General features: G+C 43.7%; 2 protein-coding genes across 24 annotated transcripts in view; one reads left to right on the top strand and one right to left on the bottom strand.

Moving 5' to 3' along the window:
• Ptk2 (protein tyrosine kinase 2) overlaps positions 1 to 25,844 on the bottom strand; it is a 185,246-nt gene that overhangs the window by 36,023 nt on the left and 123,379 nt on the right. For all 23 annotated transcript variants that reach the window (XM_040736398.1, XM_040736392.1, XM_040736375.1 and 20 more), the window contains 6 exons: positions 22,977 to 23,061; positions 19,951 to 20,051; positions 18,041 to 18,156; positions 16,430 to 16,530; positions 14,328 to 14,417; positions 10,684 to 10,888 (listed from right to left, as the gene is read on the bottom strand). In XM_040736398.1, the coding sequence (XP_040592332.1) occupies positions 10,684 to 10,888; positions 14,328 to 14,417; positions 16,430 to 16,530; positions 18,041 to 18,156; positions 19,951 to 20,051; positions 22,977 to 23,061 (698 nt within the window). The remainder of the gene's footprint in view (positions 1 to 10,683; positions 10,889 to 14,327; positions 14,418 to 16,429; positions 16,531 to 18,040; positions 18,157 to 19,950; positions 20,052 to 22,976; positions 23,062 to 25,844) is intronic.
• Positions 12,419 to 12,910, top strand: LOC121136247 (protein FAM32A-like). Its single transcript, XM_040736401.1, has one exon. The coding sequence runs from the start codon at positions 12,436 to 12,438 to the stop codon at positions 12,769 to 12,771; it is 336 nt and encodes a 111-aa protein (XP_040592335.1). The 5' UTR covers positions 12,419 to 12,435; the 3' UTR covers positions 12,772 to 12,910.

Raw genomic sequence — 25,844 nt, forward strand, 5'->3', positions numbered from 1 at the left:
TTAACCATGCAGTGTGAGTTTTCTATGTTGTCTAGCATGGGTTAAGCCCTCCTGGGCAACTAAAGAGCATCTGCACACTAGTGAGGCTCCAATGTGTGAGCAAGCACACCAGACTTCTGTCTCAAAGAGTGCAAAGATCATTGAGAAGCTCTTCCATCTTAACATTCGCTCATACCAGAAATAGCATGTCAAATGCTCCTGAGAATCAATCCAGGAATATAAATAAGCCCTAAAGATCTGTTTGACATTGGGTGGCTAGTCCACAGATGGGGCCCCTACAGAGTCACTCTCTGCAGCTGCTAAGAGTCAAGGCAGCAAAGGAGGATGTGTAGGGTCATGGAGGTCAAACTGCAGCATATTTTCCCAAACTCACAATATTCCACTGGAAAGCTTTTAGCTGCCTAATGTACACGGGCAATGAGCCCATGGTTTTTCCTGGATGGAGGTTTATGAGTTGTTAATTTGCAAATGGATGGAACAAGAAAAGCTGAGTCTGGTCACTTATAAAACTTAATGATAATGCCTGTTAATTTGTGGACCACAAGAATCCTGAAAAGGGAAAGGAGAATTTTATTTAATATTAAATTTATTTCTTGTTTTTCTCACTTGAGAAGAAAAGTCACCAAAGCAGTCAACTCACTGTCAAGGCCACAGAGATTATAAGAACTGTTCTGACTTTCTTCTTTGGCCCTCCCAACTCCAATGACAGGCAAAGGAATCTTCTAACTTCACTTTCTGGAGCAATCAAATGGATGCAGAATGATGAAGTGGTCTGCTAGGTCCTTGTTTCCAGGACAAGTCACTCTATAGTTAAGGATGTTTCATAAATGTTGAAGGCCTCCCAGTGTTGGTGGCAGGGGTTCGAATTTCTTGACTTCCCCAAAGGAAAAGACAACAGTGGGGAGCTAGTCTCTCTACAAGCCATTTCATTATTCACTATTAAGAAGAGCACCATGATGAAGAAACACAGGAGTGAAAGATGAACACACAAATCCAAATTGGTTCCAGCTCCTCCTGCCTCAAAGCCTTTAGAAAAGAAGGAACTTTTACACTTCCATTTCACCCTTCTGTGGTGCTGGGGATGGAACCCAAGGCCTCACTGTGCCATCTCTGGCCCCATTTCATCTCTGTAGTAACTATCTGATGGGTTGCCATGGGTTACTGTGGTACAAGCTCTTCCTTTGTCAATTAATTATAAAACATATATTTTTAAAGATAAGAAACACTTTGTTTTATTAATATGGGGAAAGATTTTTTTAAAAAAGAATTGAACTCTAATTACCAAAACAAAGAGTTGGGATCACACCATTTGCTTTGGATACAAACTCAGTCTGAGTCTGTAATTTAAGTGGATCTGGAAAATACCCAGGGAAAGAGAAGCAGTAAATCCAAGGGGAAGATTTAGAGGGAAGGGCTTGCTCTGGCACGTTCACGGGAACAACAGTTCTGAAACATGATCTCTTATAGTTACTAACCATTGCCTCACCACAAAGGAATGGATTTGACCTTTCCACAAACCGGGGGTGTCCTTGCAGGAAACAAGTCTGTAGCTTGAGCTGGGCTTGTGAGAGCTGAAAGACTGCTCCAGCAGTGCTGGCCCCTGGTAACCATCTTTTCTCTGATGCCATAACTTAAACTATGGGAAACAGGCTCTGCTGTTCGCTTGTTGTATTAACCACCTCAAGACTGATTTTTCTAATTAAAATTCTTTTATTATTTTATGTGTATGGGCATTTTGTCTGCATGCATGTCGGTTTTACTATGGGTGTACCTGTGGAGACTAAAAGAGGATGTCAGATGTATTGGAATTGGGGTTATACAGTGATGTGGGTGCTGAGAACTGAACTTGGGTCTTCTGAAAGAGGAGACAGGGCTTCTTAGCTGCTGAACCACCACTCTAGCCCCTATCATTGTTATTACTATCATCATCATTATTAACTATTTTAAAGAAAACCACTCCTATTAATATCTTATTTGGCACAGTGTCCTCCTGGTTTCAGGTGCATCTGAAAGCTTTTCAAGGACCCAGATGATTGCACTGGAGCTCTGGATGGGAGAAACAACCATGTGGTGGCCCAGAACAGCCAGCAGTGCAAGAGGCTGACACAAGCAGCTGAGCAGACCCTGGTTTTCATGTTAGACAGATATAGACGCTGGATCTGTATCCTCCCGGCTTGAAGAACAAGAGAGCTGAATTGGGAACAAACAGCTGATTGAAAATGCAGGGGGAATCTCAGAAAGGAAAAAGGTGGAAAATCATGGTCAGTTTCTGAGTAGAAACTCTGCTAACATCTCTGACAGACCCTAGAACTATCTATGTACACAGGAACTCCAAGCAGTCCTGTAGGGGCTGAAAGAGCAAGAGACCTGACCTGTGAAGTTCTCACTCACGGGGAAAGGTGGTAATGTGAAATCAGCCAAGGTAATGCGTTCTAGTACAATCTAAGCATCCATAAGAGGAATGTAACTGAATCTACAATTTCCACAGCCTGTTAGTCATATGTCCAGAATGTAATTAATCTAGAGTAAACATGAAAATAAAACGCACACACCTACATCTTTTTGGCATATATGTGTATATGTAGTGTACGTGTATACTTGAATGCATGCAGAGGCCAGAGATTGATAGTATCTTTCTCAATGGCTCCTTACCTAGTGCAGCAGGGTGTCTTGAACTGAGAGCTTGCTGGTTCAAATAGTCAGCTTGCTTGTTCTGGGGATCTTGTCTCCCTCTTGTATATTGGTTACTGAAGTGACCAATACTTACTTGGGTCTGGAGTTCCAAATCCTTGTCCTCACATTCATACAAGCACCTTACTATCTCTCCAGCACTATGACCCATTTTAAGGAAAACAAAACAAAACAAAAACCTTCAAGAAATTGAAGGAAATTGACTCTAAAGAGAACTCAAATGTTCTAATTAGTAGATAATGATTCCAAAGAAGCTCAAGGATATAAGAGAAAAAGTGTTACAATTTTAAAAATGAAATAATAGGAAATGTGAGAAGAGTCAAGTAGTAATTCCGCAAGTGCAAGACACATGAAACATATGTGAAGGTCAGGTCAATTCTGTGGAGCTGGTCTACTCCTTCTACCTCTACATGGACTCCAGGACTGAATTCAGGTCTCTAGGCTTGCATGGCAAGTTCCATGGAAAGTTCCCACACTGGCTGAGGTACTCTGCCTGACCTAGAAAAAATGTATTTAGAAAACAACAGTGGGGTGGGAAGAGATGGCTCAGTGGATAAAGAACTCATCATAAAGTATGGGGCTAGTGACACATCTCACGCACACACATAGATGAAGAACAGAGCATACTGGATTAAGGTGCTGGTAAACCAGCCACTGCATTTTCTTTTTTCTTTTTCAAGACAGGGTCTCTCTGTATAGCCCTGGCTGGTCTGGAATTCATGGAGATCTGCTTGCCTCTGCCTCCCGAGTGCTGGGATTAAAGGTGTGCGCCACTGCTGCCTGGCTCAGCCTCTGCATTTTCATGAAGTCTAACTATTAACTTCACATAGACAGTGAGATGTTAAAGATGTATGTTACAATTCCCAGAGGGAACACTAGAAGTTCACACAAGTTTGAGAGATGTTGACTTTAGAGGGCCATATCTACTCTGGCCACAGAGAATTTCTCTTTTCTGGTCAGGGCTCAGGACTCCCCTTCTTCCACACCCACTTATACTAGACCGGGCAAGCCTCAAACCTGCAACCTCCACTCCAATGTGCTAGAATTACATGTTTGATTTTTCCTTTCTTTTCTTTTCTTTTTTTTTTTTTTTTGAGGCAGGGTTTCTCTGTGGCTTTTTAGAAACTAGCTATTGTAGACCAGGCTGGTCTCAAACTCACAGAGATCCGCCTGCCTCTGCCTTCCAAGTGCTTGACTTTTCCTTTCACATTCCTACATTCCTGTACTTGTCCACCTCTCCATCTAATTTAATTTCTCTGCCCTGTTGGCAAGCTTAATATAGGGGAAATCACCTAGAAAAGACCCCAGTACTTCACTTTCCAGAGAGGAAGAGAAGTTAGTATCTAGAAACATTAACTCTCAAGACAAAGTTCAGTACTTGGTATCAAGACAAACTAAAGAATGTGAGGAGAAAGAAACTTGTGAAAGAACTATGGAAGCCACAGGAGATCAGTCTGATGACTTTACTGGGGTTCAAGTGGTAGATATCAAAAAAGCAAGTCACAGCTGAGATACCACTCAGGCTAGAGGTCTCCTGCTGCAAACTGGATGAGCGTGAGTAGTGGTCAAATAGAGAAGAAATGAGGAAACTTGAGGATGGGTGCACTGTGAACGAGGCAAGAAAACAGGGTTTTTGGAGGGTGAAGCAGGGTGAACCTTGATTCTACCCTTTGGGAGCTGTGTAGTCTAAGACAAGTCACATGACTTCTAAGCCTCAGGCTTTTCAATGAGGGGTGAGAGTGTCTATCCTTTAGATGAACTGTGCAATCCAAGACAGCAGTACCTGTGACATGGTCTGGAGTAACGGTTCTCAACTTGTGGGTCATGAACACTCTGGGGGTAGCACATCAGATAATCTTGCACAGCATTCACATTACGATTCATAACAGCAGCAAAATTAGTTATTACGTATCAATAAAATAATTTTATGGTGTGGAGAGGTCCTCACAACATGAGGAACTTTATTAAAGCGTCACAGCCTTATGAAGGTGAGAAGCTGTGGCCTGGAGCTATGGAAGTACTCAGAAGTAGAGCTTATGAAATTCAAGCCTCAGTGTCCTCAGACTACACATAAAGCCACACTAAGGGCAAATAACCAGGAAAAGAAACATTGTGACTATTAAGGTGTAGCAGATCCAATGGAGGGAAAGAAGGAGTTAGGTAAGATACATAATTTTTAGAGGAAACAATTTAAACTTTGCATGAAATTCCTCATAACTCTGGATGGACTTTTTACATTTTATTTCTGGGGAGGCTGAAGATGCTGCAGACAACTGGGGAGATAATAATAAGGGCTCAATGGGAAACAGACAACAGATCAAGGAAGAACCTATAGGCATAAAGGCTAAAGAAATGTTAAGGAGACACTGTCTTTGAAAACAGGAATAACTTTAAAACTGCATAGCACCTTCTACCATTAAGTCAACAAAAGCACGAAATTCAAAGCTTGCCAAGAGGGACAAGTGGAGAACCATAAAGGGCTAGAACACTACTTTATGACATTGTGTAGCTGTTGTGCCAGTAGCAAGAAAGGCTTGCCTTAAAATTAAATTCCAGCATACTATCCAAAGAGCACAGGGCCTTTCCACTTTGGATCTGAAAACACTTTGCTGTTACTACTGCCTATCAGGCGCACAGCATGTGCCTCCACCTGCATATACATATATATATATATGTATATGTATATATATATGTATGGTTTTGATACACTGTCTCATTTCATCGTAAATAAACAACAACAACAACAGAACAGTATGGGGCAGTATCTGTGATCCTGCTTCTAGAGGAAAACTAAGTGATTTGTCACAGCTTAAGTATTTATTGAAAATTTGCAACCTCACCCCTCTACAGTTACAACTCCCCACCCCAATTAACTAGTTAGCACAGCAGTCTCACAGTGAATTCCTGAGGTGTCTTGTGGATATGACACCAAGACACAATATGGAAAAACTTAAGAACTTTTTGTCTACAGCCACCAGGCTAAGTTGTAGTCTACAGCAAAAAGATTCTTCGAAAGGCCAGAGCCGATAAAGCTGAGGACAGAGCTTCACAACATAAAACTACATGTCATAATCACAACCCAAATCCCCAGTAGCCTCAAGCTGGAACCAAGCATTCCTTTAGAGTAGGCTCCCAGCCTGCATGAAGTTACTTCTGTAGACTCCACTTTGTTGTCAACAATCACATCTGTGCCCCACTGCCTGAGATTACTGGGGCTGCAGAAAGAAAATACAGTACATTTAAGACTGCCAAGAAAACAGCCCACAGCAAATACCCTGAAAGTGGGCAATAATGCCATGCCTTATTTTTTCCTCCTCAGCCAGAGTTTCCCTGTAGCTTTGGTCCTTGTCCTGGTAACTCACAGAGATCCTCCTGCCTCTGCCTCTTGAGTCCTAGGATTAAAGGTGTGCACAACCAGCACCAGGCTCAGCTGCCACGCCTTCTAATACTCACAGTGCTAGAGAGCGGGAGCTCTGCTACATCTGCCTTCCTTTAACCTCAACATCAACTGAGTGCTCTCTGGTCCAAAAAGACAGTACCTTAGTGCCTGCTTGCCATGTGGTATCAAGGTAGTAGGACAGTTTACACAAATACCTCAATGGCCTCCTAGTACAACTGACTGACTATAGTTTTGTTTTGATTTTGGTTTTTCTTTTTTTTGGGGGGTGAGAGCTTGAGACAGGGTTTTTCTGTATAGTTCTGGCTGTCCTTGAACTCAAAAGATCCACCTGCTTCTGCCTCCTGAGTGCTGGGATTAAAGACATGAGCCACCACTGTCCAGCCTAATTACAGTTTTAATCTTTTAGTTTTTAAACCATTTGGGACTGCAGTGGCATCTTGTTTCGCCAGTACACTTGCAGTGGTGGCTGCACCCTAGGGGTGTGGCTTCAGGTGTACAGACGTGACCCCTTATAAGGAAGAGGAAGGGTTGGCTCACTCTCTTGGGCAGTAGTCGGACCGGAAGGGCAGAGACTGCATCTTCTGGAGCAGGAAGACCTTGGTGATTATTTACTCTTATTTGTGTAAGTGCTTCCCTAATCAATACCTAATTATCATTTATCTTGGGTCTGGTGGACTCATTTAAACTCCGCCTTCATGGGACAGTGCTGACTCCCTAAGGAAGGGCAGCAACACGTTTCTGACACACTATTAAGGTAACACAAAGTGCTCAACAACTGTCACTTTTTGATGTTGTGACTAATAAGGTCACTATAGGGGCCAGAACCTTGATATCAACACATATGCTTCTTTTGAAGAGCTCAGTAACAGACAGCAGCTCAAAACACGAGCCCCCTTACTCAGTGAGTACCTGCTCTTTACTATATACAAGTCCTGGTAAATTGCTTTACACACCACTTACTTCTTCTTTGTGTGAACACGGATTACTCAGAAACAGGTGACATTTTCCAAAGGTTAAAAAACAGAACAAAACCTGAAGAACAACGACTGTCAACTCAAGTTCTGCTTACTGCTGGGAGCAGAGCAGTTCACTCTCAAAACCATAGATGTCAATCTGTAGGGAGCAGATGTACAGCCCCAAGCTTGCATGCATATACAACTGACAGCATAGCCTCCTGTTCAAACACTGCTGTGTGTGAGTTTAGTCTCGCAGTCCCAAACTGAAAAGTACCCTAACTTCAACCATCAACAAGATAGGCAAATTAACAACTGTGCATTCATCATTCAAAAACATGGGTGACAATGGCATGGGGGAGGAGTCAGTACTACTGGAATACCACAGATGAACACATGACTAACCTTTAAGCAAAAGAAGTCCTCTATAAACCTTATACAGCAACTGATACCCTGAACATGTAAAGCAAACAGAAGCAGGCACTGCTAGCACAGTAGCAGGGAAGGGTTGCTCTGGACTGCAAATCTTTGGACACTAGTTCCCAGTCATGTTCAATTTGTGACAATGCACTGAACTGATCACTGGGCAGCTATGGTACAAAGCTAGACTGGTAGTTTTGCTTGTCTACTGCTCTCATTATCTACAAAGAGCTCAGGGAACTGGTTATGAGCCAAGCACACTCACAGATGCTCTTTATTATGTGGCACAGACACTATTCCATGATGTCACTGCTAGGAAATGCTCATTTTGAGCGAAGCTCCAAAAGCACAAGAAGGATTTTCTAATAAAATGTTTAATGCGTATTATATCTTCGAGTCACAAAACAACAAAATACTGGGGGCATAAGAGAAAATTTACTGACTATATTAAAATACTGCCATTGAGGAACTGTTCATACCTTACAGAAATGCCAACAGCTCATCTCATTCTGCATCTGCATGGGTTTGCCCCATGAGCATGGAAAAGGACACAAAGAGGATAGCTTCCTTGGATCTCAGGGACCCACTCCACAAAGTCTGGCCAAGAAACCTTGCTAAGCCTTGGGCTTAGCTCTCAGTCATAGTGAGTGCACAGGTTAGTTATAGGCGACGCAGTTATGAATCTGCTCAAAGGGTTGCTTGAAAGTAGTCAAGGGGCTAGATTTGGGAAACATGTTTGATTTCTTGGTGTGACAAAGGGCTATCTGCTTCTTAGTAAAGCTTCCGATGTAATAAAAGTGATTTTTTAAAATAATAGAACTCATTTAATTATTGTGGCACACTGCTCATGGAAAACCCAAGCAATAAACTGTATAATGAAGGTGAAGAGCAACTCCACTGCAGATGTGCTCACTGTGTACAAGACAGCCACTGCTACAGCAGAAGCAGGTGTGCACTGTGGTCCTGGGGGAGGTGAGTATGACGATCCCTGTCCTCAAGGAGCCTCAGTCTAGTAGGAAGGAGACATACTAGACTGTGAGCTCCTCGAGGGCAGGAAAGCGCTCCATCATCTGTGCCCCGTGCCCAGAATCTGAGCGGTGCAGGTGCAGCTGGCTGGAGCATGGCTAACCCAAGAAAGCAATGAGGACTTGAAGAACAGTCTGTGAAGTCACAGAAGGCCAGGGCCAGAAGCCAAGACAAAAAAAGAGAGAGTTCTGCAGGTAGGGGAGACGTTTCATGTGTATGGGGAATGTGGCCTTGGTGTGAGGAAGGGGGTCAAGATATTCTCAGGTCCTAAATGCCTGGACACAAAGGGTCACAAGCAGTGGAAGGTGCTTCAGCAGCAGCATTGCTTTCCTAGAAAGTCCCACTAAACCAGATAGATGAAAAGAAGCCGAGGGCATGGGAGAAGCCAGCTTAGAGGAGGCAAGACTCTTCTTGGACAGTATGATGTCCTGTAGACAACTTACAGTGGAAATCTGAGACTTGTGAGCAGCAGGGCAAGCAAAAGCTAAAGATGGAAGGGGAGGCAGTTGCCCATGAGCAGGCCAGACAGCACAGGGGAGGTGACAGGGGACTGGGCCGTGCAAGCCTATGAGGAAAGGAGATAGTGGGAGGCAGGAGGCAAGAACATCGGGCTGGGAAAGACAGCGAAGAAGGCCAGGGTCTGTCACGGTCAAAGAGGAGCTGAACAAAAAACAAGCCAGACAAACGCAACTGCTGAGCAGAGCAGTGACAACACAGACAACAAAAGTCCCTCAGGGTTTAGGTGGGACAAAACTCAGAAAGGCGGTACAGAGCTGTCGCAGGGTGGGAACCATATCCAGGGCTGTGAGTTGAGGGGACTGAAACAGTAGGTGGTCTTGTGAAAGGAAACTCACTGCATTAAATGAACAGAGCTGCCACTATCTCTTCAGTGGGACTACTGAGCTTTCCAGCTGGTGGACACAAATGTACTTACAAACACTGCTCACTGTATAAACTGCCTACTTCTCCAGGGCCTGACCTCCTTCACACACTCCCTCAAGAAGCCTTCCTCTAAGACTGAACTGGAGGCCTACAGCAGTGGCAGAGAGGGAAGTTAGATGAACATTATGGCCTGTGACAGCTGGAGATGTTTTTTGAAAAAATACAGCAATTGAACAAACAAACAAACAAAAAATCCAAACTCAGGGAAGTCCCCTAAACATGAGAGGTGAGAAAATATACAGAGCCAAAGTGCCATCTGTGTGGTCAAGCTGCACATGGCTGCAAATTATGTTAAACCACAGTCTTATCAAAGTGCTAGCTCCATCCCAAGTTTTTTTTTTTATTACTTGGTGCTCAGTCCTAACCCCAGCACCAAGCTATAGAAGTGAGTAGGACAACTATCAGGTGAGTCATGCTAGGGACACAGACAAGCTATCAGGTAGTCTGCAGATGCTTCTTTGAGGTAATAGCACAAATGTGGTTTCTGTGTGAGCTTTCAGGGGACTGGTAGCTTATAGAGACCTGGTGTCTACTAGCACCTGGCACAAAATTCTTGAACAAACAACAGACATTTTAAATACACATCAGAAGTTCTCCAAGGTACCAAAGGAGGGGCTCTCCCATTGGGAGATGGGTTGGGTGATGAAGGAAGAGGGAGCATTTCTGCTAGATTCTGAAGACTGAACAGGAAGGAGCTCATCCAATAGCAAAGGGAGACCAGGAACACAGCATGCGCACAGATCATAAGCCCAGCAGGGGAATTCTAAAACAGTCAGCTGTGACTGTGCACAGAGCACCAGGTAGGGGAATTCTAAAACAGTCAGCTGTGACTGTGCACAGAGCACCAGGCAGGGGAAATCTAAAACAGTCAGCTGTGACTGTGCACAGAGCACCAGGTAGGGGAAATCTAAAACGGTCAGCTGTGACTGTGCACAGAGCACCAGGTAGGGATTGTGTGAATGAAATTCGAGATGCAAGCTGGGTCAAAATAAAGACAGGCCTGATAAAGCCCTGCTAAGTCAGAAGCTAGGGAAAGAACTGAATCACAACCAGAGCTTCAGGAAGAATTGTTGATCTAATTCACTAACAGCTCTAGTGAAGTAACAAGACATACAAATCAAATTCCAAACTATGTGTCCAGAAGAACCAGTTCCACCTTAGATATGCTGACAACATCTCAGAGCTATGACTGCAGTGGAGGAGAAGAAACAGACCTGCCCCCACCCCAGGCCCTCACCACCCCACTCCTACCTGAGCTGAGCTTTAAGTTCAGTAAACCTGGGCCGCCTGCTGGGGTCATAGGCCCAGCATTTCGTCATAAGGCTGTAGAGGGTGGGAGGACAATTTGGAGGCATTGGTAATCTTTCCCCATTTTCAATTCGACCGATCACATCATTGTTCTTCACTCCTTGAAAAGGCTTCACGCCATGCATCAGTATCTCCCACATACACACACCTGTGGAGTGGGAACGAAAACAGTGCAGTGAGCTCAGCACCCAAAGAGAAAGGCCCAGGCTATGGGGACTAGATAGGCAGCTGGCAGATCTGGGCAACTCGCCTAAAAGATTGTGGCATTCAGTCAGCACCCAAACACAGGAGGACAGCAACAGCTAGTTCATATGGCATGAAGAACAGAAGAGTCAGAACTATTTCAGTGGCTTATTTCTGAAAATTCTGTATTAGCAAGTAGTCCACCAGCTACTGTAATATGTTCCTGGTTTAACCAGTGCAAAAATACCCCCAAACAAATCAAAACAAACAAACGAACAAAAACCCCACAGAAAACAAAAACCACATCCTCAGTGGATTTTAAGCCCACCCCACCCCACCACCAACTTAGTACCATGCTGATTTGAACTAGTCACTAAGGCTTAACAAAGAAATACTATCGTTTAAGTCTTTAGCTCAAGAAAGCTTGGATTCCTCACCAAGGAGTATATGGGCATTATCATCTTGTTTACACAACATCATCTCATCTAAAGGCCATGGCTAGACCTTAGAAAGTATACCCACTTTCTAACACTGGGAATCAAGGATCTGTCCATTATCATCTTATTCACCAAAGAGTTTATCTCCCGAACAAATGTACAAACCTAACAGCACCGACACTAACAATGGTGGCATGAGATAGAGAAATGACACAGGGGATGGGGTGCAGGTCGTTTCTTAGCATCTCACCAATGCCACTCAGTATTCTAGCCCTCCTGGCTTTTTGTACCTTCTGGATAGTCCAGTTCTAAGGAGCTTTTCCTGTGTCTCACCCAGAGGAGGGTACAGACTGGGCAGAGTGAAGTTGACCTCTAAGGAGGCAAGTAACACTATGTGTTCACTGGAATCAGATTCTAAAATTGACCATAAATTTAGATCACAGAATCAAAGTTCTAAAGAGTCCCTGACAAAAATAACAGGCTGCTACTGGGCTATCCTCACTGGGAGCCAGGACAGTATTGTTAGCAAGTTCTAGGACAGCCAATGCTACATAGTTGAAAAAACAAACCAAACAAACAAACAAAAAAAAACCACAAAACAAACCAAACAAAAAATCCCCAAACAAAACCAAAACAATAACAACAAAAAAATCCAATCTATTTTATATAACAAAATGGGAAAACACACCAGTGTAGCTATGCAATAATCTTTTCTTACTATTTAGATTTTATTCTTACCAAAAGAACTCTTTTTAAGAAAATTATATGTTGAAAGTAACAATACAACTCAAACTAACAAAGTTCACATGAGACAGAAAGTACAGCTGCATCATAAAATGTTCTGATGAATAGCAACTCTAAAATCTTAACATATTTCAAAAATGCTAAAATGTACAGAAATGGGCATTTAAATTATGAAGCACAGGATTCCCTGAGAAGACGAGCATCTAGCCTTGTGGTTTGTATAGCCAAGTTCAACTTGCACCTGCACTGGACCCAGAGCCTTGATAACCCTACCAAAGAACGAAATGGATTAAAACCAACAGCATTCAAGAAGCGCTCGGTGGGCAGAGCTATGGAGGCGTACGAACAGGTACAGAAGGGCCCCCTGAAGCTGAAAGGCGTCGCGGAGCTCGGCGTGACGAAGCGGAAGAAGAAGAAGGACAAAGACAAGGCCAAGCTGCTGGAGGCCATGGGGACGAGTAAGAAGAGCGAGGAGGAGAAGAGGCGCTGCCTGGACAAGCGCACACTGGCGCAGGCGGCCTTCGAGAAGATGCAGGAGAAGCGGCAAATGGAAAGAATCCTGAAGAAGGCATCCAAAACCCATAAGCAGAGAGTGGAGGACTTCAACCGACACCTGGACACACTCACCGAGCACTATGACATTCCTAAAGTCAGCTGGACCAAGTAACCTTCCCCTGGTGCAAAAGACAGCCAGGTTGGCTGTATTGCTCCCTCAGTGTTTTCGAGAAAGTTCTACACCTGCCTGAGGCTTCTGCTGAGTCCAGACTGTCTGAAAATTGATTAAAGTCAGGCTGTTCTTTCACTGAGTTTTCGTTTCTGGGTAATATCCTTTCCTATTTGGACTGTTATGTTGTGAGCTGACAGGCTGGGACCATTTCTGGGTGAGGGCCATGGAAGGAGGGTACCCTTCCCAGCCTCTGCCCTCATCTGTACCACAATGCCAGGACAGGAAGCTCCGGCCTGTGGACCACCACAGGACTTCCACAGTACTGCTCCGTTTGGGCCAACTGGACCTCAGACCACACAGCAGTTCCGGAAGCAAGGATGGAACACAGGCCCCGGCATATAGCCAGTTCCTCAGGCCACCCAGTGGCTGCCATTGCAGACGTTTCTAATCAGCCCAGCTCTCGGTGATGGCACCTGGCACTCTAAGCACATGGCGTGTGTCATGAGCCTGCGAGGCATTCCTGGCTTAAGGACCCCAAGTGCCAGACAGTGCCAGGGCAAAGCATCTGAGAGTCTAGGTGGACCACTTGGAGAACCTGTGCACGCACACTATTGAGAGAAGCAGCTTCTGTTGCCATGGATACTGAAAGAATGGCAGGGATCACTGGAGCTGACGTGTAGAATAAAGAAGTGCCAATCATGAAAAAAAAAAAAAAAACCAACAGCATTCAGACAGAATAAAAAGAGCGCTTATTTGCTATCTGTGAAGTTAATTTTACTTACAGCAGTTAAATAAACTTAATTGTATTTCTCCTCCAGAGCAGTTTCAAACTTACAGAGATAATTTCACTCAAGACTACCCACAAGAGCCACAGGTGAGTATCAGTGACAAAAGGAAAAGCAGAGTACAAAGAGACACCTGCTGTGTGAAGCTTCCTGAAAGGGGGACAGTTTAAGTTAGATAGGGTCCAGTTGGAGAAGAGGGTGTAAGAATCAGGCATTCCAGGCAGAAAGAACATCAGGGGGCCATAAGAAGAGAGTCAGTCACTTTGTGATCATAGAAAGCTTGCAAGCAGACCACAGAGCAAGGGGAAGGAGTGTGTTTAAAGGCCAAGTCACAGGAGATGAAGGGCCAGTGCCCAAGCCTGGAGACAGGAGGCTTCAGGGCAAAAGACTTGATTGAGTACAGATGCTCTGGGCCAGCAGTGCCTCACAGAGTCAGAAGAACCTACATGTTGGGAGCAGTAGGAGAGCATGAGGGAGAACAGGAAGAGGGAAATAAGCAGCTGTTCCCCCTGGGAAAGGCAGAGAAGAGCTGGGGCAGTAACACAGACCACACTGATCACAGAGGACACCGGCAGCAGCATCTGACAGAAGGGATGCTCATTCTGAAGAGATGATTCTAGCTTTATTTTGCATAATACAGCAAAGTTAATTTAAAAAAATACTTGGGGGGGGGGCAGAGGAGGAAGGGAAGGAGAGGGAACTGGGATTGATATGTAAAACAAGCTTGTTTCTAACTTAAAGAAAAAAAAGGAAAGAAAAAAAAATACTCACCAAACATCCACACATCACTAGCTGAGGTAAAACGTCGAAAATTGATTGACTCTGGAGCCATCCATTTAATAGGCAATTTTCCTTTGGAAGCTAGAAGATTAATTTGAGAAAATGAATTTTCTTGTTAGCTGCTTGATTACCTAATAGAGCTAGCCAAGATTTTCAGCATCAAAATAAAAAAGCATCAGATGACCCATAAGCATCCATTTCTTTGGGAGACTGACTCATTTACTTGGTGCTTTGACAGTTCATAAGTGGCTAGCTTGGGGTAGAGACAGAACACTTGGATGTTGTTTCCCTCTTCATCTGAGGAAGAATCTGTGAATGGTGGTGACAACACAGCCCATGACATGAAGTTTCACAGTGTACTGCAGCACATTCACCTGCAGTTGGGGTCCTTGCTCAGCAAATGCCCCATGTAAAGAATACACATTCCACTCTTGCTGGACAAATCACGCTCTTCCAAGCTGGCCCAGATACAGAACCTCTGCTCCCAGAAAATATATATAAACACATCCTGCAGAGATTAAACATTAAATCCTAAAATGAATTGTGTACGGGGGGTTCTATTCTTTATAAACAAGGCTCACACCCACTGCATAGGGTTACTCTACTAATAAAAGCCAGAGCTATGCTCTGCATCCTGACCAAGTCCTCTGGCTCAGAAAGACCTCAGAAGGAAATGTATAGCCTGGGAAAGCTCAAAGGTTTTACCACTCTGTGCATGTCCCGACTGACTACAAAATCATCTCAAGGACTGACGTGGAATTACAGACATTAGCAAAGAGGAGAATGAACAAAGCTGAGTCAATGGAGGATCAGGGCTGATGACGCCACCATGTGCAGAGCAGGAAGAAGCGATGTCATGAAAACAATGCATCAGAGCACCCTGAGCACTTCTCTGCCTATAGAACTGAGCACAACTCACTAATTCTCTGCTTGCTGAGATGAATACAAGGGTTCCTGTCCTCAAGGGACTATCATTCTTGAAGGCAGGCAAAGAAGCATAGTCAGAAGTGGCCCCAGGAATGATAAATGAAGACCAGGCTAACTGTCTCATAAACAGAGGAGAAACATGGTGCCGAGGGAGGGAGGGAGGATGTGTGTGTTGGCACAGAGCAGTGTGGGTGGGGGGGTGGGGGACACAGAGCAGGCAGGAACCACTATAAGCTCTACAGAGCTGTAAGCAGCAAGCCTCTCTGTAGACCTTCAACTCTCAGAAAGGGAGCATTTCAAAACATCCCAAACCTAAGAAACTTATATGGATTTGTGAGCTGATTATCTTGAATGTTCAAATGATGTAAAATCTTGGTCATCATACAAAGAACCTTGGAATTTAGTTTTATAGTGAAACTTTAGGGCTCAGACCAGTTAAGATTTGAATTAGACATGAAATATATTTCAGAATAGTGAAAAACATAGTTTAAAATCATCGAATTATTTTCTTATGTTATAGGATCACTGTGAAAATAGGAATATTCCAGAAGTGACAGGTCTACATAGCAGAGAACTCTAATCTGAAGAGAGGTGCGGGTAGTGAGAGCTGGGAACCATGAACAATTTTGTGTACTCACCTACCACCCAGCTAGTCTCCCCAGTCTATGTGTACTCAGATTTTTGCTCAGGTTTTAAATGCTTTGTTTACAATTAGCATTCTTCCTAAATGCTGGAGACTAGTATTTGTCACACACATGTGTAGCAAATATTTTCTCTTGCTCTGCACCTTGTCCTTTGTCCTTTGCAGAGCAAACACGGAAATTTCAATGTGGTTGTTCTACCAGCTTTATCTTTTAATACACTTTGCTGGCATGTGTACAGGCCTCTGCTTAACTCTAGATCTCAAAAAAGGGTTACTATGTGGTTTCTTCTAAATTTTGTAGTTGTATGCCTTATAACTAAGTCTTGGCTGTTTTGAGTTATTTTGAAGTGAAGTCTGGGTTGAGACTGTCTAAAAGATCCACTGGCTGAAAAGCCAATCCTTCCTCTATTAAACTGGCCTTGGACTTTAGCAAAACACATTATGACAAACCAACTCACCCCTAAACAAACCCAAATATCAATGATTCATAGCCTATTTCCCAGTTATTACCCTGGTTTCTCACCTTTATAGTAAGTACTGTCTTCCATATATCGGGATAATCCAAAGTCTCCCAATTTTACACAATCATTTGAGGACACAAGAACATTCCGAGCAGCAATGTCCCTGATGAAGAAAAATTGGGGACAGTAAGCACAACAACAAATCCCATCAACTCATGATTAGTATATACAGGTGCACAGATAGGTATTATATACAGATGCACAGGTGGGTATTTTGAAGGACAGCTTATACACAACAATTCATAAATTGTTTCACTTCATATGTATTCCTTCTAGAGGATATTTACAAGAATGAGCTGATGATCCTTATGAATAATGGCCAAGTATTTTCTCAAACTCACATAGTGATGGCATGGTGGCATTATATATTGACAAGCAGTGAATATATAATCAGCATAACTGGAGATCGCCATAAACAGAATTCCCTGCAAGGACTTGTTCTGAATAATTTCTATGATGCAGTCTGCTGTGAATACTGGACATCAAAACAGTAACTCTGCTGTGATCCTTAGAAAACACATTATAGGGAGCTTCCCTTGTGCTCCAACCCAGAGCTGCAAATTCCAAGTAACAAATGTCACTCACAACATTTAGACATTCTGCAAGCCTCAGGTCTGCTTTGAGGCCACTTCTATACATTTATTGTTCTGCAAGTAAAGGCTCTGGATTATGTTTGGGGAAGGAACATATGTCTTAAAAGCATCATACAGAGGGACAGACAGAGTGCTTGAAGGGAGCAGGCTGAGACAGTGTCATTGCAGTCTGGGCTGGCCTAGAATCCATGGAACTCCTCTAGCATCAATCTCTCAAGTGCTGGGAATAACGATGTAAGCCACTATGCTTCGCCTATGAAAATCTTTTGTCTGCTAACAAGTCATGGCCCTTCTCTCTGAAAGGACATAATACACCTTGAGTCCCCCTCTAACCACCTCCCTCAATACAGTTTCACTCTGTAGACCAGGCTGGCCTTGAATTCACAGAGATCTGCCTGTCTCTGCCTCCTGATTGCTGGGAGTAAAGGCCTACGCCACCATGGCTAGCTCAACATCATGACTTTTTCATTTGGGGGAGGGGGGGTTTGAGACAGGGTTTCTCTGGGTAGCCTTGGCTGACCTAGAACTCACTCTATAGACCAGGCTGGCCTCAAATTCATAGAGATTTGCCTGCTTCTGCCTCCCAAGTGTTGGGATTAAAGATGTGTGGCACCAGCCAGCAGCACCATGACATTTTAATGACTGAACAGTCGGCTCAAATGATATACAAACATCTTGTATGGGGTGCAGAAAGTAACTTCCTACTTTGTTTCTCCCAGTTAACCATTCAGTGCTGAAATGGAACCACTGACAGATGTGTCTGACTGAACACCTGGTTCCTAGCTGATGGTGGCACTATTTTGGGAATTTGTGGAAATTTTTGGAGATAGGACCTAACTGGCAGAAGATCACTAAGGCAGGCCTTCTTGGTTTCAGGCTAATTTCTGACAGTACTACTTCTACTGCCATTCCTTTCCCACAACAATGGTCAGAACATTTGAAACCTCCTCAAATTGTTTCTGTCAAGGATAAGAAAAGTTACTGCACTCTACACTGCTCACCCCTATCAGAATGCCTTACCTGTGAACAAATCTTTTGCTTTCCAGATACGCGAGTGCTGTGCTAAGCTGATAGGCATATAGGATCAAAGATGCCAGATCCAAGCTGTATTTCCTTACTTGCAAAAATGACCTCAGCTTTTGAAATAATGGCCAAGACAAAAGAACAGTAATTAGAGACAAAGTATAGATATTAAAAGCACAAAAAATATACTCAGCAACAATGTGAAGGTTCCCAAATGTCCTTTTATTTTATTTTTTAATGAGATAAGGATTTATTTTGTAACCATGGTTGGCTGGAATTAGATGTGTAGACCTGGCAGTCCTTCAACTTACAGAGATCCTCCTGCCTCTACCTCTTGAGTAGGATTAAAGATATGTACCAACATGCTCAGCTCTCTAAATGGATTTTAAATTATATTATACTTTAGCTGTTCTTTGATAAATAATAAAATGATTATTATTCATTAAAACCCCCATTAAAACGTCGAATCTTTATGAATACAGACAAATTTCTAGCACATGTAAAAGACGGGCCTGGGGAAAAGGAAAAAGTATGTTGTAAAGCACTGCTAAACAGTGATACCCGAGAATGAAAGAGCAGTCACTACTGCAAGCACACAGCACACTCACTTCCCCCAATGCACGCTTTTCCTCTCCCATGGTTTTTGATACACACTGGGTGTTTCTCCCACTGGGTTTACCAGTCCTTATCACTGACACCATTCATTCAGCTACATACTAATACAGGGCTTCATCAACACCCACACCATTTCTAAAAGTCAGTAAATAAAAGGGAAGCATTTAGCAAACTCCTCAAAAGCAAAAGCATGAAATAAAACCTGTAAAACCAAAACCTTACATCACCCTTCACTTGATTTGACACTAAGGACACAGAGAAGGGAAGTGATTATGTAAAAATGAATGCTGGTTATCTCCCTGCCCAGTTAAGAGTTTGACTCAGGGGCTAGAGGTTAAGAGCACTGGCTGCTCTTCCAGAGGACCCAGGTTCAATTCCCAGCAACCACATGGCAGCTCACAACCACCTATAATGAGATCTGGTGCCCTCTTCTGGCCTACAGGTATACATGCAGGCAGAACACTGAGAGAGGGAACAGACAGACATAGACACACACACTCAGACACACAGACACAGACACAGACACACACGGCCAGGTGGTAGTGGCACATGCCTTTAATCCCAGCACTTGGGAAACAGATCTCTGTAAGTTTGAAGTCAGCCTGATCTAAAAAATGAGTTCTAGGACAGCCAGGGCTCCACAAAGAAACACTGTCTAGAAAAGTCTGACTCAGCAGCCAGGGAGGGGCTCAGGATCTACTTCTCTAGCAAGCTTCCATCCCACATGTTTTGAAGAATGCCAAACAGGGCCAATGATACTGTTACTCATAGTTTTCAAAGAAACTGAGTAATAGGTTAGTCTGAAAGACAACAAGTGAATTCTCAAAAGGATTAAGTAGCTGTTTAGATTTGGTACTGTTTCTTTCATCCTCAAGCCCCTGAGCTAATTCTTCAGGCAAAGCCACAAGAGGGAAACTGCCTGGTTATCTGTTGCTACCTGTTCCGATAACACACCTAGATGGGAAAGAAACTGCTGAAGGGAACCATCTGGGAATGTAATGATGAAGATTTTATTTCATTTTATGCTGAAGATGAGGGTCTCACACTATATTGTTCAAATTGACCTCAAATGTCTGGGGTCAAGTGATCAACCCTCTTCAAACTCACAAGATGGGGGAGTAGGATTAAGATGAGTTCCACCAGGCCCAGTTCAATGAAGAAGACATTTATAACATAGCTTCTGGATGAAAAGCATACATAACCCTCAACAATGTAACTTGTGTATTTGTGTTATGCAAGTGAAGGATATCACTCAACAGGGACAAAGCTGTTGCCACCCATGGCCTTGGTACCTCTCCAAGCGTGCACAACTCCATGATTATCCAGACGGGGTTCTCTGTAATGACTCCAATCAGCTTCACGATGTGAGGATGGTCAAACTGACGCATTGTTACTGGGGGGAAAGTGGTCTCCAGTTAATCTCCTGAAGCCCTTTCAGTTTCTTTAGTCTAGCTCACTTCACACATAAGACTAAATCCATAAAGACTTTGCCAGAGGTCAATCCTGGTTGCATATGAGTGAAAGTTGGCACAAAAAAAAAGGCACTTGGCACTATCAGGGCATAAGATAAAACCCATTCTGGGGAGAAAATAAGGTAAGGGGGGGGGGGGAGATCCTAGAGCTATACCCAACAGGCAACTACGGGGACTTGTACTTGAAGATAAATAGCTGTGGTATTGTTTGTCAGAGTGTAAATGATGGCAGCTCTCAAGGCCCCAAGAAGACCAGTTCCCACAGAGCAGTGAGGAATTGTGAAAGAGAAACACCAGATGCTGTCTGGCTGCTGTGTTCTACTGTGGCCCAGCATGTTTTTCAGGAGGGACCCATGTCAAGTGATGCTCACAGAAGTCACAAGGCTTAACCACCCACTGAGTCCAAGAGGACCCAGAATGTATTGCACACACATGTATACCTAAGTGTAGCACTCACCATTCAAGATTTCTACAACTCTCTAGTACCATAACAAAAGCTTTTGAGGTTATAGAACCTTAAAAAGAATCTCCAAGCATAACCAGTTAAAGGCAACTAGTTCAGTGACCATAGAAACATAGGACTTCAGACTGCTAAAATGGAAAACAACAAAATCAAAAGGCTGTCAAGCAAGGAGCTACTGTAACAGCAAAAGTATCTGTCTATGAGTGAACATGCACATGTGAGTGCAGTTGCCCAGAAAGGCCACAAGAGGAAGTCAGATTCTCTGGAGCTGGACTCACAAATGGCTGTGAAACACCTGATGTGGGTGGTGGGAACTGAACCCAAGTTCTCTAAATAGTAGTACACGTGCTTAACTGCTGAGCCATCTCTCTAGCCCCTGCTTGTCTTTAACATGGAAGATAAAAACCCAAAGTACACCTTTAAATTCTGTATTCTTAAATTCACGGCATGCTTAATCACTCTGTTATCTTGTGATAAATCTCCAAGTGCCATGTTATCTGCTGTCACCTCCGGTTTTACATGATCATCACACCGTTATTATGGCTTTATTTCCTTTGGAAGAGTTAGTGCAGATAATACAGAGCACAGAATGAGGAGCCAATGAGGGTCTTGCAGTTACAGGGAAACTATCATACTGCACTAGAAATCCTAGGTTAAGTTTAGCCTGTCATTTACTGATTGGGCAGTAGATAAAGGACCAAGGACTGCCACCTGTTTGTAAAGCAAACTCACTGCAACCTTGCCTGCATGTGCATTCCTTTTATGTATCTGTGCTTTCTGTAGCACAGTGATGGAGCTAAAGAGTTGGGATGGAAATCTTTACTATCTGGCTCACAACTGAAGTTTAACTATTCCTGGCTTAGGCCATCTTGCCCATCTTACTTGTAGCCTGTAATAGCCTGGGAGAGTCAGCAATACTGCATTTGTCACATTCCCTGAAGATGCAGTAAGCAACTCTCTCAAAAAAAGAAACAGTGGGTTTTTTTTGTTTTTTTTAAAGATTTATTTACTTATATGTACACAATGTTCTGCCTGCATGTATGCCTGCAAGCCTGAAGAGGACAACAAATCTTATTATAGATGGTTGTGAGCCATCATGTGGGTGCTGGGAATTGAACTCAGGACCTCTGCAAGAACAGCCAGCGCTATTAACATCTGAGCCGCCTTTCCAGCCAGAAAAAGTCTTACTCTAACCTGGCTATTTCTTCAAATAAACAAGTTATATCCTACAGAATCACACCACAGCACATGCTTAAGACACATGCACCCGTGAAAAAGAAAATGCACAAACCTTCTCTAAGTAAGGCAGGCAGGTAGACTGCAGTCTGAAGACTGGCTGGTCTTTCGTTCATTGGCTTAGGTACTTAAGATAAAAGTCCTGGCCAGGTCTCTTTTTATTCTCACATCAGGGACTAAAGAATATGACTAAAGATCTAGTTAACAGATGATATTACAGTATAAATTGCTTTGTGGTATTGTCTAGAGGGCTGGTGGCATGAAATGTAAAGTGGAAGAGATCCACCCAATGTCTGTGCACCGACCATCACTGGAGTTCTGTCCTATACTGACAGCCTTCCCCCGGCCACGCTCTGCAATGGTCCCAGTGCAGAGTGATGAGTATATGGCCCTTGCCCCCATAAAGCTTAGAATCTACAGGGAGATACATATAACAAGCACACATCATAGTTGTACGAGTTTAATCATAAACTCTGAAGAGGAACAGAATGTGGCCTTGTGTGATGACATAGTGGGCAGGAGGCAGGGACTTGAAGGATGAAGAAACCCTATGAGAGGAGAATGAACACCAACGGGCTTGACATGTACAAATTAGACACTCTACCACTATCCTTTCAGGAGAGAAGGCCCACAACGCACAGCTCATCTGAGCCGGCCTCACAACCAGGACATACACACCCAGGCCGGAGGGCTGGAGGTAACGGGGAAGAACCACTACTAGATAAAATCACCTAGGACGCAGTCACAGGAAGCCTCTCCTGGAGTTTCTGTCTGACTCTGTAGGGCAGGAAGCTAGTCATGATCCTGACTCATCTGTAGCTTATGGGCTTTGTCAGGACACAACTGTGTTGTCTTGGTTACCTCTGTACTCATGGGTGTGGCAGGATCTGGGTTAGAGCCACTTATGCACAAGCACCAACTCCAGCTCAAAGATGCTGAATTAGTTCTATAGGGACCAAATAGTAAAGAGAAGGCACCATCTTCCTCTACATGCAAACATGTCTGCCTATGGAAACCTGTCAAATGTAGACATTAATTTGCAAGGTGAGTAATAATGTCTTACAAAGTGAAAGCATCTTTCTTGCAAAGACAGCTGGATTCAGGTAAAAAGTCAAAAGGAGATCCACAAAAGTTTCAATGAACTTACAGGCTTCTTGAAGGAACTTCTCTCTCACGCTGTCCGAAGTACAGTTTTTACATGTTTTGATTGCAACAGCCAAAGCTGGATTCTCCTGTGTCAGGGAAATTACAGAATCACACATACATTCTCTGCAAAAGGTTCTCTGCATTAGTCAACACAAGCGCACACGAGCACACATACACACACACACACACACACCCTACCTACCTGTTTGTTTTGTAACTGTGTATTTGTGATCAGAAAGAACTAGAACTATAAAATCAGAGTTAAAAATGAAATTGCAGAGCAAAATGGACATGCATGTGAAATGCTACAGGCAAGTCATTTATGCATGTACCAGAAGCTATTAAACAGGTCATCTTCTAGGTTCCTGCTTTGGGTCAGTGAGAAACATCAATGATAAAGTCAGTTATGTCGCGTTGTGGTAGAACAGAATTTAAAAGACAAGAATAGACCAGGCAGGACACGGGGGACAAAGTAGTGGCAGCTGTATGAGGAACACTTCACTGAACAGATGACAAAGATCCCTAGAAAAGGGAGCCAGTCATAGTGAAGTGGAGAAGGTGCATGTTATTGAAGAACGGTGAACATTCAGCTCAAAGGTATTGTGCGTGGGAGTGGTGGACCAAGACAACCTCAGTAGAGTGTGTAAGAGTAGAAACACTGAGACAGGGGACCCTAGGATGGGGGTGGGGCGGCTGGGGAGCGTAGTCTCAAATTAGTAGCACTCCTGCAGCAACCTTTCCATGAGATCAAAAGCATGAGTAACAATGCCTAACTGAACCTGTGGATCTGACCCTTTGGGTTTGGAAGGGGCACTCTGGCTCCATCTGCTGCTGAGAGATGATATAAAAGGTGAGGTCAGGCATGGAGAGTGGTATAGGTGGCTATTGGTGGAACCTGGGTGAAAAGCTACAGCAGCCTGGGCAGTGGGCAGCAAAGGAGGTGGGAGGAGGACTGGGCATCTCAAATTTTCTCTCAAGGTTGGGTAAAAGTGGCCCTTGGTGTGCTAAGAGAGAGTAAACTCATGTTCTGACTAGAGAGACGAATAATGTGAAAGGAGAAACAGGAAGTTGACAGTCTCTAACAGTGATAAGCTAGGATGTTGCTGAGACAGCTGGAGCACCAGAGGCTTTAGGACAGTCTAATCCTTAGGACTATGCATCACTAGAAGAGACCACAGGTCAGGACCATGCTTTGTACCCCCACAGCAATGGGAAAGCCAAAGAAAGAAGAGAAAACAGCAAAGGAGACTAGGAAGGCATGATCCACAGAACAGGGAAAAAAAAAAAAACCCAAGGAAATGTTCTAAAAGTCAAAGTTTTTCTTCAACAACCTGAAAGAAAAGAGCTTAAGAGATAAAAGGAACACAAGGGAAGAAATGGTTTGTGGCTTTGAGTGAATCAAGGCACAGTATGGATGAGCATAGACAGACACTATATTTGTCACAACCATTTATTTACCTTACTGTAATATGCCTCACCTTCTGTCACTAAACAAAGCAGAAAAGAGAGGATGAAAGGAAAGTGGAGCCAGCAGGGCTTTACAGAGGCAAGTCACCTCCCATTGTCTCTACTAACTCCTGCCATCACCCTAGGAATCGTGGGTTAATAATCCAGGCAGAGGCACCCATCATGACAAAGACCACAGCATAATGATGCTGTGAATCCGTCTTTGAATTCTTATACAACCCCTTGCTTTTCAAGAACAGCTAGGTGTGACAAGAACTGTGCTGTCTGGTCTCCTCTAGGGTTGTGAGGTCTGTATCTGGTTTCCCCAGCCAGTTCTGAGCATGTCTCTGATCTCTGGAGGTTTCCCATTGGGCTATGCTATTTTCTTCTTGAGAATGACTGGTGAGACCCCCATCCAGCATGTTGAACATGAGTCAATAGTTGTTGAAAGAAATAGCAAGTGCCAAGCCATGCTGGTAGAACGGCAGCTTCTTAAAAAGTCAATCAGTCACCAAAGCATCAGTCACAAGCAGCAAGGACTAGACTCAGCCAAAGAAAACAGATGGCTTCATGCTTTTCAGTGTTGGGACACCAGGATTCAGCCTTCAGGTCGCTATTCCCAAGCACTTAGCTAATTTACCTTGTGCCTTATGACTTTATGACAGTGACATGCAGACATGCTGACCATCAACTGGCACCTTTTGGCCTTATTTTCTCTGTGAGCCTAGACTGACAGAGTAAAGCCACTCACTTTCTGAGTCCACTAAAAGGTACAAAGTTATCTTTAAGGTGGCATGATCTAAACAGAACTTTAGACAGCACACAATGAGGGTGAATTTTATGTGCCCCTTTTAATAGATCATGAGTCAATATTTTTCTGGATGTTTTTGTGGGGTTAATTTTTTGGGGGTTGGAGAGAGAGGGGAAGGAGGGAGGGAAGGAGGGAGGGAGGGAAGGAGGGAGGGAAAGAGGGAGGGAAAGAGGGAGGGAGGGAGGGAGGGAGGGAGGGAGGGAGGGAGGGAGGGAGGGAGGGAAGGATTGCTAAGATGGCAAGTGTGTGTCTCCACACCTGGGGCACCAATGAGTTAACACTGAGATTGTGGGCTGCCCTTTCCAATGTGTGGGTCTCATTCTGATCGCTCCCAAAAGAAGTGGTAAGTGAGATATTTACTTTTGCTATCTTCTTCTGGTCACTTTTGGACTTTGAACCACACCATCAGTTCTTCTAAGTTTGCTAACCTTAGGCTTGGGACTTGCCAGCTTCTATCATTACAGAAACTAATTCCTTAACTTGTATCTCTCTGCACAGACTCTATGTAGTGTCAAAGCTGTGCATTCCATTGCCTTCTCCATCTCTTAGATGAAAATCTAGTCATAGCTGTTTAAGGTCAGCATTTTGATGAAGCCTTTGAACTTAAAAAAA

Source organism: Mesocricetus auratus, unplaced genomic scaffold, assembly GCF_017639785.1.
Source record: "Mesocricetus auratus isolate SY011 unplaced genomic scaffold, BCM_Maur_2.0 Super-Scaffold_100055, whole genome shotgun sequence".
Taxonomy (NCBI): domain Eukaryota; kingdom Metazoa; phylum Chordata; class Mammalia; order Rodentia; family Cricetidae; genus Mesocricetus; species Mesocricetus auratus.